This window comes from Oculina patagonica, chromosome 1, assembly GCF_052425735.1.
Source record: "Oculina patagonica isolate OP01 chromosome 1, crgOcupat, whole genome shotgun sequence".
Classification (NCBI taxonomy): Eukaryota; Metazoa; Cnidaria; class Anthozoa; order Scleractinia; family Oculinidae; genus Oculina; species Oculina patagonica.
The window spans coordinates 7,144,946-7,155,793 of NC_135758.1; the positions used below are offsets into that span (position 1 = coordinate 7,144,946).

The 10,848-nt window shown below is 38.2% G+C and overlaps 1 protein-coding gene across 2 annotated transcripts in view; it reads right to left on the minus strand.

Annotated features, from left to right (window-relative positions):
* The window catches only part of LOC144648220 (uncharacterized), an 11,183-nt gene extending 803 nt beyond the window's left edge, over positions 1-10,380 (minus strand). Inside the window, exons 1-2 of one of the 2 annotated variants that reach the window (XM_078507840.1) lie at positions 10,292-10,380; positions 944-1,309 (exon numbers count right to left, since the gene is read on the minus strand). In XM_078507840.1, coding sequence (XP_078363966.1) covers positions 944-1,309; positions 10,292-10,303 — 378 coding nt within the window. In that variant the 5' untranslated portion in view covers positions 10,304-10,380. Of the gene's footprint in view, positions 1-943; positions 1,310-7,106; positions 7,231-10,291 lie in introns of those variants that run through there. The other variant, XM_078507847.1, reaches the window with a different exon arrangement.
* Between the last annotated feature and the right edge of the window lie 468 nt (positions 10,381-10,848).

Sequence of the window (10,848 nt, forward strand, 5' to 3'; positions counted from 1 at the left end):
ATGATTTGGCACAGCCATAAATGAGATTCTAGACGGGACTTGAAAGAAACAGTGTCACGAGAAGTCCTCTTAGTTTTGTGTCAACTATGATAGAACTATGAGGGTACACTCACTGATCAACAAAATAACCTAAAAAAGGCATAAATTCATTCTCTAAAATGTGAATAAACCCTAATCAGTAGTTTTATGCGATTTTCTTCCAAGTAACACTGTTAACTTGAAAACTTCGGCCCGACTTTTTCAGGTTTTAAGACACTTTTTCCTACTCATCCATAGCCACACAACTTCTTTAGTTAACAATTTTCATGAGTAGTGCAGTACGTTTAAGCAAAGCCGACCACTATTAGTAGATTACCACGCTTCATTGGATTTTCAAGAAGAACTAAATATCGATGACTCTGCCCCTTTAACTGATATGTAGCTGATAATTAGTCCGCGAAACTGTTGGCTGAGATATGACACCTGAAAAATTTACTGATAGCTGAGAAGTGGGCTGAAATTTTAACTGAAAGCTTAGAAATCTCCAAAAATTCAACTGATTACTAAGATTCCAGCCCTAGCGTAGCCAGACTCCATTTAAAATAAGAGAAGCGCCTGTTTAAAATATTTCCCTATTCTTGGTACACTTGGCGGTGATGCATTAATTTTTATCCACTCTTTTCATTTCTGACCAAAAAGAATCAAAAAATAATATTGTTTTTTACGCGCGACTGATCAACCTCTTACTTCTCTACACAAAATCAAGATCAAAACAATCACACTGGTCAAGAGAAATATGCGTGCATACATTTATGCCCCCCCCCCCCTCCCCGCTTTCTCCCTGCGTAAAATATATTTCCCCTATTCGCACCAGCTCTCCCCACCCTATAAATAATAACCAGTCCCTTAGCCCAGGACTTATATTATAACTGGCATTTCACGTTTTTGAATGAAAAAAACGTACCACAATGTAGTCAGGAGAAAGTATAGGCTTTCCTTTGGTATCTTTGGCAAGTGGACAGCCACCCTTAGTCTGGAAAAATGGACAAGCCGATCCAACGTCAACCTCCTTCTCTTTGGCAGTGTGGTGGATATCTCGGAGAAACTGCACGTAAGCAGCGTCCCCCTTGCACTGGTCGCGCATCTCGCCAAGCTTGTCTTCAAACTCTCCAACAGTTTTGCACCCTTTAAACGGACAACCGGTCTTGAAGGAAGGACACTTGGCAGCCACGCCTTTCTTTTCCTCCGGTAGCTTGGAAAATGGGCAAACGTTGTCGCCGAAGGTAGGACATTGGCGCTTGACATCATCAAGGGATACGGAAGCTGGGTACTAAGAAGAACAAAAACAGTTTGAGCAAAGTTTTTTTTCTAATTTTTTTTGGCTTCTTAGGCTTTAGGACAGGCGGCTTTATGATTCGATTTTTGGTAAAGCGCGAAGCAGCACGGGAGTCGCGCGCGTGGAGACGCGAGAGGCGCGCGGGCGCGGGAGGGTGCATGGGCGAAGCGCGTGGCGAGAGGGACAGCTTGACTGCGAGTTTTGAAAGGTCGTTACAATACAATGAAATTGTTTGGAATTTAACTTCAAAGCATTCACCGAAATAATAATATATGTAATTAAATTAAAAGCACCGCTTAACCGATTGATAAAAGTCATTTTAATCTCCACCCAGATAGTTTTCAGTTTTAATCATTTTATGATCCAAGTTTTAGAAGAAAATTAGTTTTCAAAGAAAAATTCAGAGTTGTCTGCACAGAGTTTTACGTCGCATCCCAGGCTCGCTTTCTGGGAGTTCGTTTCGCCAGTTTGGTTTCCATGCAGACATGATAATCCCTCTTTTAGCATCCTTGGCGCTTAATGTTGATCTCGATGACTACCAAAGTCACAATTATGCATTTAAGTGCGGTTTGATGGTCAAAGGATCAATACAAAAAGAATTTCGTACAAATGAATCTCGGCATTTTGCATATCTCATTAAACCCTGTAAGCAAATTCAAATTCAGTGATTTTGCGGTTGCTCTGACAAGGTAAGGGCGGAAAACCAAAAACAAAAAGAACTCCACTAGTTTTGCCGAACTTGTTTTATGATCTCTGTCTTTTCTTCGTTTCTCGGCTTTTATTTGGTTTTTCAAAAAACTAAAACCTAAGACCTTGAAAGCAAATAACTTGAAAACAAATACCTGGAAAACAATTAAACTTATTAAGACCTCAATTATTGTTCGACGAGTGTTTAAGACTGCTGATTTGTAGTCAAGTTTTTAAATTATATCGTCGGTGACTTTCTGTTCAGATGCGACATTAAAATTAAGGAAATTGTAGTGATTTTGTTGTGACTTGTGTATTCTTTGGTGTCGAGGTAAAAAAATGTAAAACGGTCTCCACATCAACAACTCTCCCCCCCCCCCCCCCCCCCCCCACTTTCTGGGAGTTCGTTTCGCCAGTTTAGTTTCCAGACATGATAATCCCTCTTTTAGCATCCGTGGCGCTTAATGTTGATCTCGATGACTACCAAAGTCACAAAGGATCAAGACAAAAAGAATTTCGTACAAACGAATCTCGGCATTTTGCATATCTCATTAAACCCTGTAAGCAGAAAAGTGAAACTCATATCTTATTCAAAATAAATGATTTTGCGCTTGCTCTGACAAGGTAAGGGCGGAAAACCAAAAAAAAAAGAACTCCACTAGTTTTGCCGAACTTGTTTTATGATCTCTGTCTTTTCTTCGTTTCTTGGCTTTTATTTGGTTTTCTAAAAACTAAAACCTAAGACCTTGAAAGCAAATAACTTGAAAACAATTACCTGCAAAACAATTAAACTTATAAAGACCTCAAATACTGTTTGACGAGTGTTCAAGACTGCTGACTTGTAGTCAAGTTTTTCAAATTATATCGTCGGTGACTTTCTGTTCAGATGCGACATTAAAATTAAGGAAATTGTAGTGATTTTGTTGTGACTTGTGTATTCTTTAGTGTAGAGGTAAAAAAATGTACGCAAAACGGCCTCCATATCAACAACAATTGTAAAAAAAGGAATCGAACCGGAAAAAGGAATGGTTTTAGACTGGTTGCATTTATCTTGGCCTTCCAGCGCTGACCCAAAAGGCTTGGTAAATTGTCCTGGCACTTAAAATGGGTAAATAAATAGTCATTCTCTATAGGTCTAAGTTTTCGAAGTCTTAGTTTTCAAGGTGTAAGTTTCATGAATAGATTTTATTTTACCAGGAGAGGGATCTAATTTTTCGAGGCCTTAGTTTTCAAGTTCTTTGTTTTTAGATCTCAGTTTCCGAGGTCTTATTTTATTAGGTCTTTGTTTTCGAGGTCTACGTTTGATTCCCAGACATTGGTTTTCAAGACCTTAGTTTTCGAGTTCTTTGTCTTCTAGGTCTTAGTTGTCGAGGTTAAATTCAAGTCCGAAAGTCATGAACAATGCATTTTTTCTACACGGGTTTCCACCACGATATCAGTTGAAAACTTGGCTTCATGTAGCACAGTTTCAAAACACATTCCCAACAATAAAATAGGGTCTTCGCTTTAGAAGCCTTAGGTCTTTGGTCAGACCGCCCCTCTTAGTTTCGAAACCAGTTTTCTTCACTCACAGACAACTAAAATCCACTTACTTGCATTGCCATGCTGCGTCTGAAAACTAAGTTAAAATCTCGCTTCAAAATAAAGGAAAATTGGCTACGCAAAATTCTCATTTTGACAAAATTAAGCAGTTGTAGTTCACACTGTCACTTAACAACTACTTTACTTGGACAATGAACCGGTTTTTAAGTCAGATCGAACCTGTCAAATTATTGATGCATGATTGACATCTTTTAACAAAAGTATTTACTGTTCAGAATATTTTAGTACAGCCTACAGGCAATCTGTGCGGTAAAAAAAACAACAACAATATAAACCGCGCATGTAACTGTCTTTCTATCCTTCTTATGAAGTCCCGTGAAAATGGCAATTGAAAATGGCTTGGGATACTTTCTGTCGAAATTACTAAATTAATGTGTTTCTTGTTAGGTTTGAGGGGTTTCGATTGGGTTTTGCATGTAAAACCAAAAGTAATCAAGGCAATCCAGTAAACCAATCAAATCTCGAGGGGTTTTGTTTTTATACTTCTGATTGGTCTAGAAGGTGGCGCAAGATATTTAAGCCAATAACTAATGATAATGATAATGATAATGCATTTATATGGCGCACTTTCCATATGTTTATGATCAAAGGCGCTGTTCACATACTGTACTTTACTACACACAAAGGCCAGAGCATAACAACGGCGCTTCGTGCCCTACTCTTTGCGAATAGTGTGTGGAAAAAGCGCAATATAAGTTTTAAATATTATTATTATTATTATTATTATTATTGGGTTCTTTAACGTCCCCTGAAGACTGAAGGTACAGAAGACGGGATGTGACCAAAGCACCGGCAATTGGAATTCTATTTAAAAAAGAATCAAATTTATAAACGACTAATTAGAAATGGGCCCTATGCCCACTTAGGGCTTTGGCAATAAGTCAATTAGAAATGTGAAAGACAGACATTTTTGGAGGTAGGCAATTTGTGTACCGAAAATCCCAAAAAATAAAAACAATATGTCAATACCGATCAGTTTATGAGCTATAAAATGAATCTCACTGTAGTTATTTGGAATTAAACTTGAAAACAATTACCGAAATCAGAAAAAAAAAAAAACAATGCCAAACCGTCTGTTTGCATGCAAGCTAATTCGATTGAAAAGTCCGTCTTACATGCAACCCAGATATTTTTATTTCATTTTAATGTATTAGAGGTAAGTTTTTTTGTAAGTTTTAGAGGTAAGGCTAGTTTTTGAAAGAAAAAATACCTGGGGGACTTCACTGCACGTTATTGCTGTGCAGCCCATGCTCTCTCTCTTTCCGTCGCAATTTTTTGGGAGTTCGTTTCGCTTTATTGCTTTTCAGACGTTATAATCCCTCTTTTAGCATCCGTCACGCCCCCTACTGATCTTAATTACCTGGACGTGCAAATATGTCAGTCACTATAATAATAAGTCTCCCCTGTTATGAGAAAAACACCGGCTAATTCGAAAGAAAAACTGACAAACTTCCCACACAGATGATTTGATTTTCCACTTTGAACGTATCGCACTTCTCAAAGTAATTATGAATCACTAAATAGATTTCAGACAACGTCAATAGAATCTCGACAATTTGCATATCTCATATTGAAAGCTGTGGTAATTTATTGCACATTACCATAGAGTAAATGCTCGCTCGCTCGCTCGTTTGCTCGCCACGCGCGCTTCGTGCGCTCTGGCTCTGGCATTTATATCCAGAGCCCGCCGCGCTGGCTATAGGAACAGGCTCTTGGCCGTGAAAGAAAGAAAAAAAAACATCCTAAGAGATCCTGCTCGCTACTTTAATATCACCCTGAGTGCAGGTTAGCTCGCAGGCTATGAGAATCCGTTCGAAAAACTCAAAGAAAGTGACAGGCTTATTATTTTGATCAACTGTTTCGAGAAGTCTACAATTTGGAGGGACTCGCACTTGTTTCAATTTCTAGGCGACACGGGTGGGCGAGAAAATGGACGTATCTTAAACATTGAAGACGGTGGGAAACAACGCGTACGGTCATTTGGGGGCGTTCACTGCAAGATCTGAATAACAATGCCTAGGACTGCTGGCATTGTTTTCGATCTAATCGTCTTTTCAAGTTTCGCGACTGGTTTCAGGAGATTTGAATTTACAGTGAAGTTTTTTTTTCTTTTCATTGTATCATAAATTTAACAACATTAACTCTTGCAGGCCACAATATTTTCAGACTTTTGAGAGAAAATGGAGACTGTTTTGCAGCTATGCCACTTTTGTTTTCCAGACGTGATAATCACAAATTAAATCTCTCCCATAATGAGACATGTACGCACAAAAGAACCTTCCAAAATATATCTCTCCCCTGATGAGATGTATATAAAGCATTTTAACGTAGGGGCTGATACCGTTGAATCAGTATATGAAAGACAGTTAAAATGTTGTCGAGAAGAATACCTCTCAATGCCATATTCTGAAAGTCGCAAAGTTGTGCAATTAAGTCTGGTCCGAGGTCTTTTTACAATGATAGTATTACGACGTAATTGGTCGCAAACAATGGAATTTCGGCAACGCGCAATTTTTGTGTTGAACTTTTTTTTTCATTTCACACAAAAAATTTCAAACAATGCATACAAAGATATTAATTATTATTTTGTGCGGTCGCTCCGGGTTAGATTTGGGTATAAAAAAAAAAATGAAAAAACTAAAAAAATACCAAACTTGCAATTTCACCCAACCTTTTTAAGTTCTGATATGGGGTCGGGATATTTGCACACACAATCAGTTTACGATAAAACACATCTATTAAAGTAAGAATTTACTGATAAGAGATCAAAAAGGCAGCTAACGGAAAGAAATTGACACATTACCCAGGACGAATAAATACGAAACGCCGGGTCCATTTCGAAATTCTATATGAACTCATAATAATAAACTTAAAGGTTTCGTAACTGGTTGCTTCGGTCTAGCTTGTTGTCAAAATCGTTTCTAAAGCGGTAAATTTATTGGCATATGCTTAAAGGTAAACTGGGGTATGTAGCGGGATATCTATCCCCTCGATTTTGTACAAAATATATCGGGAAAGCACAAATTCACATTAATGAATCACGGTAAGTGACGGTAACCGAGGAATGTATTTTAAAGAATTGAATTGTATCGAAGATGTGCTTTTCTTAAAGTTGAACAGTTTGCCAGAGAAATTCTGGACAAAATAATAGAAAACAAAATAGAAAAATAATTATAAAAATATATATAAAAAATAGTTGCTTTGCGCGCAAAATAATGTCACATTGGGTGAGTGTTGAGTGGTAAAGGCGTTGATTTTAAATTTAGTTTTCAAGACGTATTAAGAAATGTTTATCGTAGATGAAGTATTTTTCAGCATATTTGGGAATATGGAGGAACTATCCCTGAATTAAAATACCATTTACGGCCCTTCCTTCCTTCAACCGCTTCCAGTATAGCCCTATAGACCTCGTCTTCGAATTTATGTTACGCAATAAACACCTTTCTAAATTACGGAGCGAGTTCCTCCTCCTCACTAAAATAGACAGCTAAAATTCACTTACTTGCTTTGCCATGCTGGGTATGAAATCGGCCTCAAAATCTTGCTATTAAAATGAATGAAAATTTGCGATGCAAAATCGAGCAGTTGTAGTTCACTCTGTCACTGAACAACACGCTGATTTTTTTGCCTGGACAATACACCGGTTATAAAGTCAAGATTAAACCGGTCAAATTACTGGTGATTGACGTATCTTGAACAAATAAGTTTATATATAGTACCGCCTTGCCCACATGCACAGTTGTTATGTAACTTGCTAACACGTGAAGTTGGTAGATTACACAATCGGGCAAATTTTGTCTGTTATTTTCGAATTTGCTACAGAGGCCCTATAACTATTTTCCGTGTAATTTGCCTTGTAAATTAAAAAAAAAAACATTGCTGTAAACGGTACGGGCAGTTTGTACAGGTACAACACTCACTTTTTGAAGTCACGTGGAAAAAAAATCGAGAAAACGCTTAACACGCGTTCTACAAAGTCACGTGAAAAACATCACACGTAACTGATGACATGTTTGCGTAACTTTTCAAGCGACCGATTATGATGTCTGCCTTGGTTTTTGAAAAGTCGGCTAAAAGTATTAGACGTGTACGCACTAAAGAACTCTAAAAAAATCTCTCCCCTTTTGAGATGTATATAAAGCATTTTAACGTAGGGACCCATGGTATAATCAGTATACGAAAGAAAGTTGAAATGTTGTCGGAAAGAAACCTCTCGATGCCATATTCTGAGTCGCAAGGTTTATTACTACCCTGGATACCAGAGGATTTTTTCTCGCGCGCGGTGAATACTTCGGCGGCCGAAGGCCGTCGCCACGAGGCAGAAGGCCGTCGCCACGAGTGACTGATACCGGAAACCGCGCAAGAAAAACCTCTGGCACCCAGGGTACCGTATTTTCTCGATTAAACGCCGGGCCCCGAATAAACGCCGGGTCTCCAAGGTAGAGTGGTAAGTAAACCTTTGAGGCATTTATTTGAGGTGTAATATGCTTGAGGTATCATGGCAAGATACATTCATGTCACAAATAATGATTAAAAACCCTTGTTTAACTAGTAATACGTTACTCGCAGGGCCTCGCGAAGCTCTGGGTTGGGGAGGGAGGGGGGTGTTATAAATAAGGAGTGATAACCGGTTTTAACCGGTGATTTGTTATTGTTGCGTAGTAACGGACATGGCCGCGACACCCTTGTTCCCAGGGTCTACTCCGCTTTCAAAATGGCGGCTCTTTCTGGTTCGTAAAGAGGTATAAAGCGTTGGGAAGCGCAGGCTATTTTCAAAATCATCGACAAATTATTGGATATTCGCATTTTGGACATTTATTTCAGGGCATTAAAAAAAGAAGAACGAACGGCAGGAGGATTCGAACCCTCCGCCAGCGCGCCCCTGATGGCCATGAAAGGTTTATAGCCTGAATAGGCGTTGAGGGAGTATTATGTGGAAATCAGTGTTATTGTAATCCGAAGAGAAAAACGATAAAAATGAAAGGCTCAGGATTCGAACCTACAAAAAAAAAAAAGAAAAAAAAAAAAAAAAAAAAACCTTAGCGGGGTTCGAACCCCAGCCCTCAGTCCCGAAGATCTGATTTGAAGTTCGACGCCTTACCATTAGGCCACCAGCGCGCGGCCGTGTGACGTCATTTCCGCCAGACACCAAGCTCACAAATATATATGACCGTAAACTCCACACGAGATTTCATCCCGCCTGAGCCCTTTGAGGGACAAAATTATACACCCCGCTACGCTCGGCCTTCGGCTCTCGCTTCGCGAGGAATAAACATTTTGCTCAAATAAACTGCACCATTCAAATAAACGCCGGATCCACGGAACCAAGTTTGAAATAAACGCCGGGGGCGTTTAATTGAGAAAATACGGTATCTTATTACATAATAGTACCACAATGTTGTATCGGTTGGAGACAATAGAATTTCGGCAACGCGCAGTTTTTGTTAATTTTTTTTTTCATTTTACACAAAAAATTTCAAACAATCCATAAATAGATCTTAATTATTATGTAATAGCGCGCGACTAACAAAACGCGCAGTAAAACTTTAATTGAAAGCTTTTCAAATGCCAATAATTGCTTTTCACACCTTCAGAGTCTAAAACTCATTTCTTATTCAAAAATCATTGTTTGGTCACACCGGTTAGCTTAGGGTGAAGAAAAAAAATCGCAACTCGCAGTTTCGATAACTTTTTTATAGTCTTTTGAGGACGGGAATATTTCCACACATTTGTTGACAATAATGCCCCCCGTTATATAATTTGTTTTTAGTATTTGTGGCAAACGCCGGGTCCATTTCGAAATTCTAAAAGAACTCATAATAATGAACTTAAGGTTTCGTAACTGGTTGCTTCGGTCTAGGTTGTTGTCAAAATCGCTTCTTAACCGGTAATTTTACTGGCATAAGCTAATAAGTAAAATGGGGTATGTAGCGGGATATCTATTCCCTCGACTTTGTACAAAATATATCGGGAAAGCACAAATTCACATTAATGAATCACAGTAAGTGACGGTAACCGAGGAATGTATTTTAAAGAATTGAATTGTATCGAAGATATGCTTTTCTTCAAGTTGAACAGTTTGCCAGAGAAATTCCGGACAAAATAATAATAAACAAAATAGAAAAATAATGATAAATATATATATATATATAAAAAATAGTTGACATTAATACTCTTTATAAATTCTGACGCTGACTTACTTGAGCGTAAACAACGCTCATAATGTAATCAAGACGTTTCGACCGAGAATCTTCGGTCGAAACGTCTTGATTACATTATGAGCGTTGTTTACGCTCAAGTAAGTCAGCGTCAGAATTTATAAAGAGTATTAATGTCAACTCCTGACTGTAATTTTGGTATTTTTCAAAAAATAGTTGCTTTGCGCGCAGTTAATTGGAGAGTAAAACATAATGTCACATTGGGTGAGTCTTGAGTGGTAAGGCGTTGATTTTAAATTTAGTTTTCAAGACGTATTAAAAATGTTTATCGTATAAGAAGTATTTTTCAGCATATCTGGAAATATGGAGGGACTATCCCTGAATTAAATTACCATTTACCGCCCTTCCTTCCTTCAACCGCTTTCAGTACAGACCTCGTCTTCGAATTTATGTTACGCAATAAAGACCTTTCTAAATTACGGAGCGAGTTCCTCCTCCCCACTAAAATAGACAGCTAAAATTCACTTACTTGCTTTGCCATGCTGGGTATGAAATCGACCACAAAATCTTGCTATTAAAATGAATGAAACTTTGCGAAGCAAAATCGAGCAGTTGTAGTTCACTCTGTCACTGAACAACACACTGATTTTTTTGCCTGGACAATACACCGGTTATAAAGTCAAGATTAAACCGGTCAAATTACTGGTGATTGACGTATCTTGAACAAATAAGTTTATATATAGTACCGCCTTGCCCACAAGCACAGTTGTTATGTAACTTGCTAACACGTGAAGTTGGTAGATTACACAATCGGGCAAATTTTGCCTGTTATTTTCGAATTTGCTACAGAGGCCCTATAACTATTTTCCGTGTAATTTGCCTTGTAAATTAAAAAAAAAAAACATTGCTGTAAACGGTACGGGCAGTTTGTACAGTTACACCGCTCACTTTTATGTAGTTACGTGTAGACACGTGGAAAAAAAATCGAGAAAACATTTAACACGCGTTCTACAAAGTCACGTGAAAAACATCACATGTAACTGAAGGTTTGCGTAACTTTTCAAGCGACCGATAATGATGTCTGAA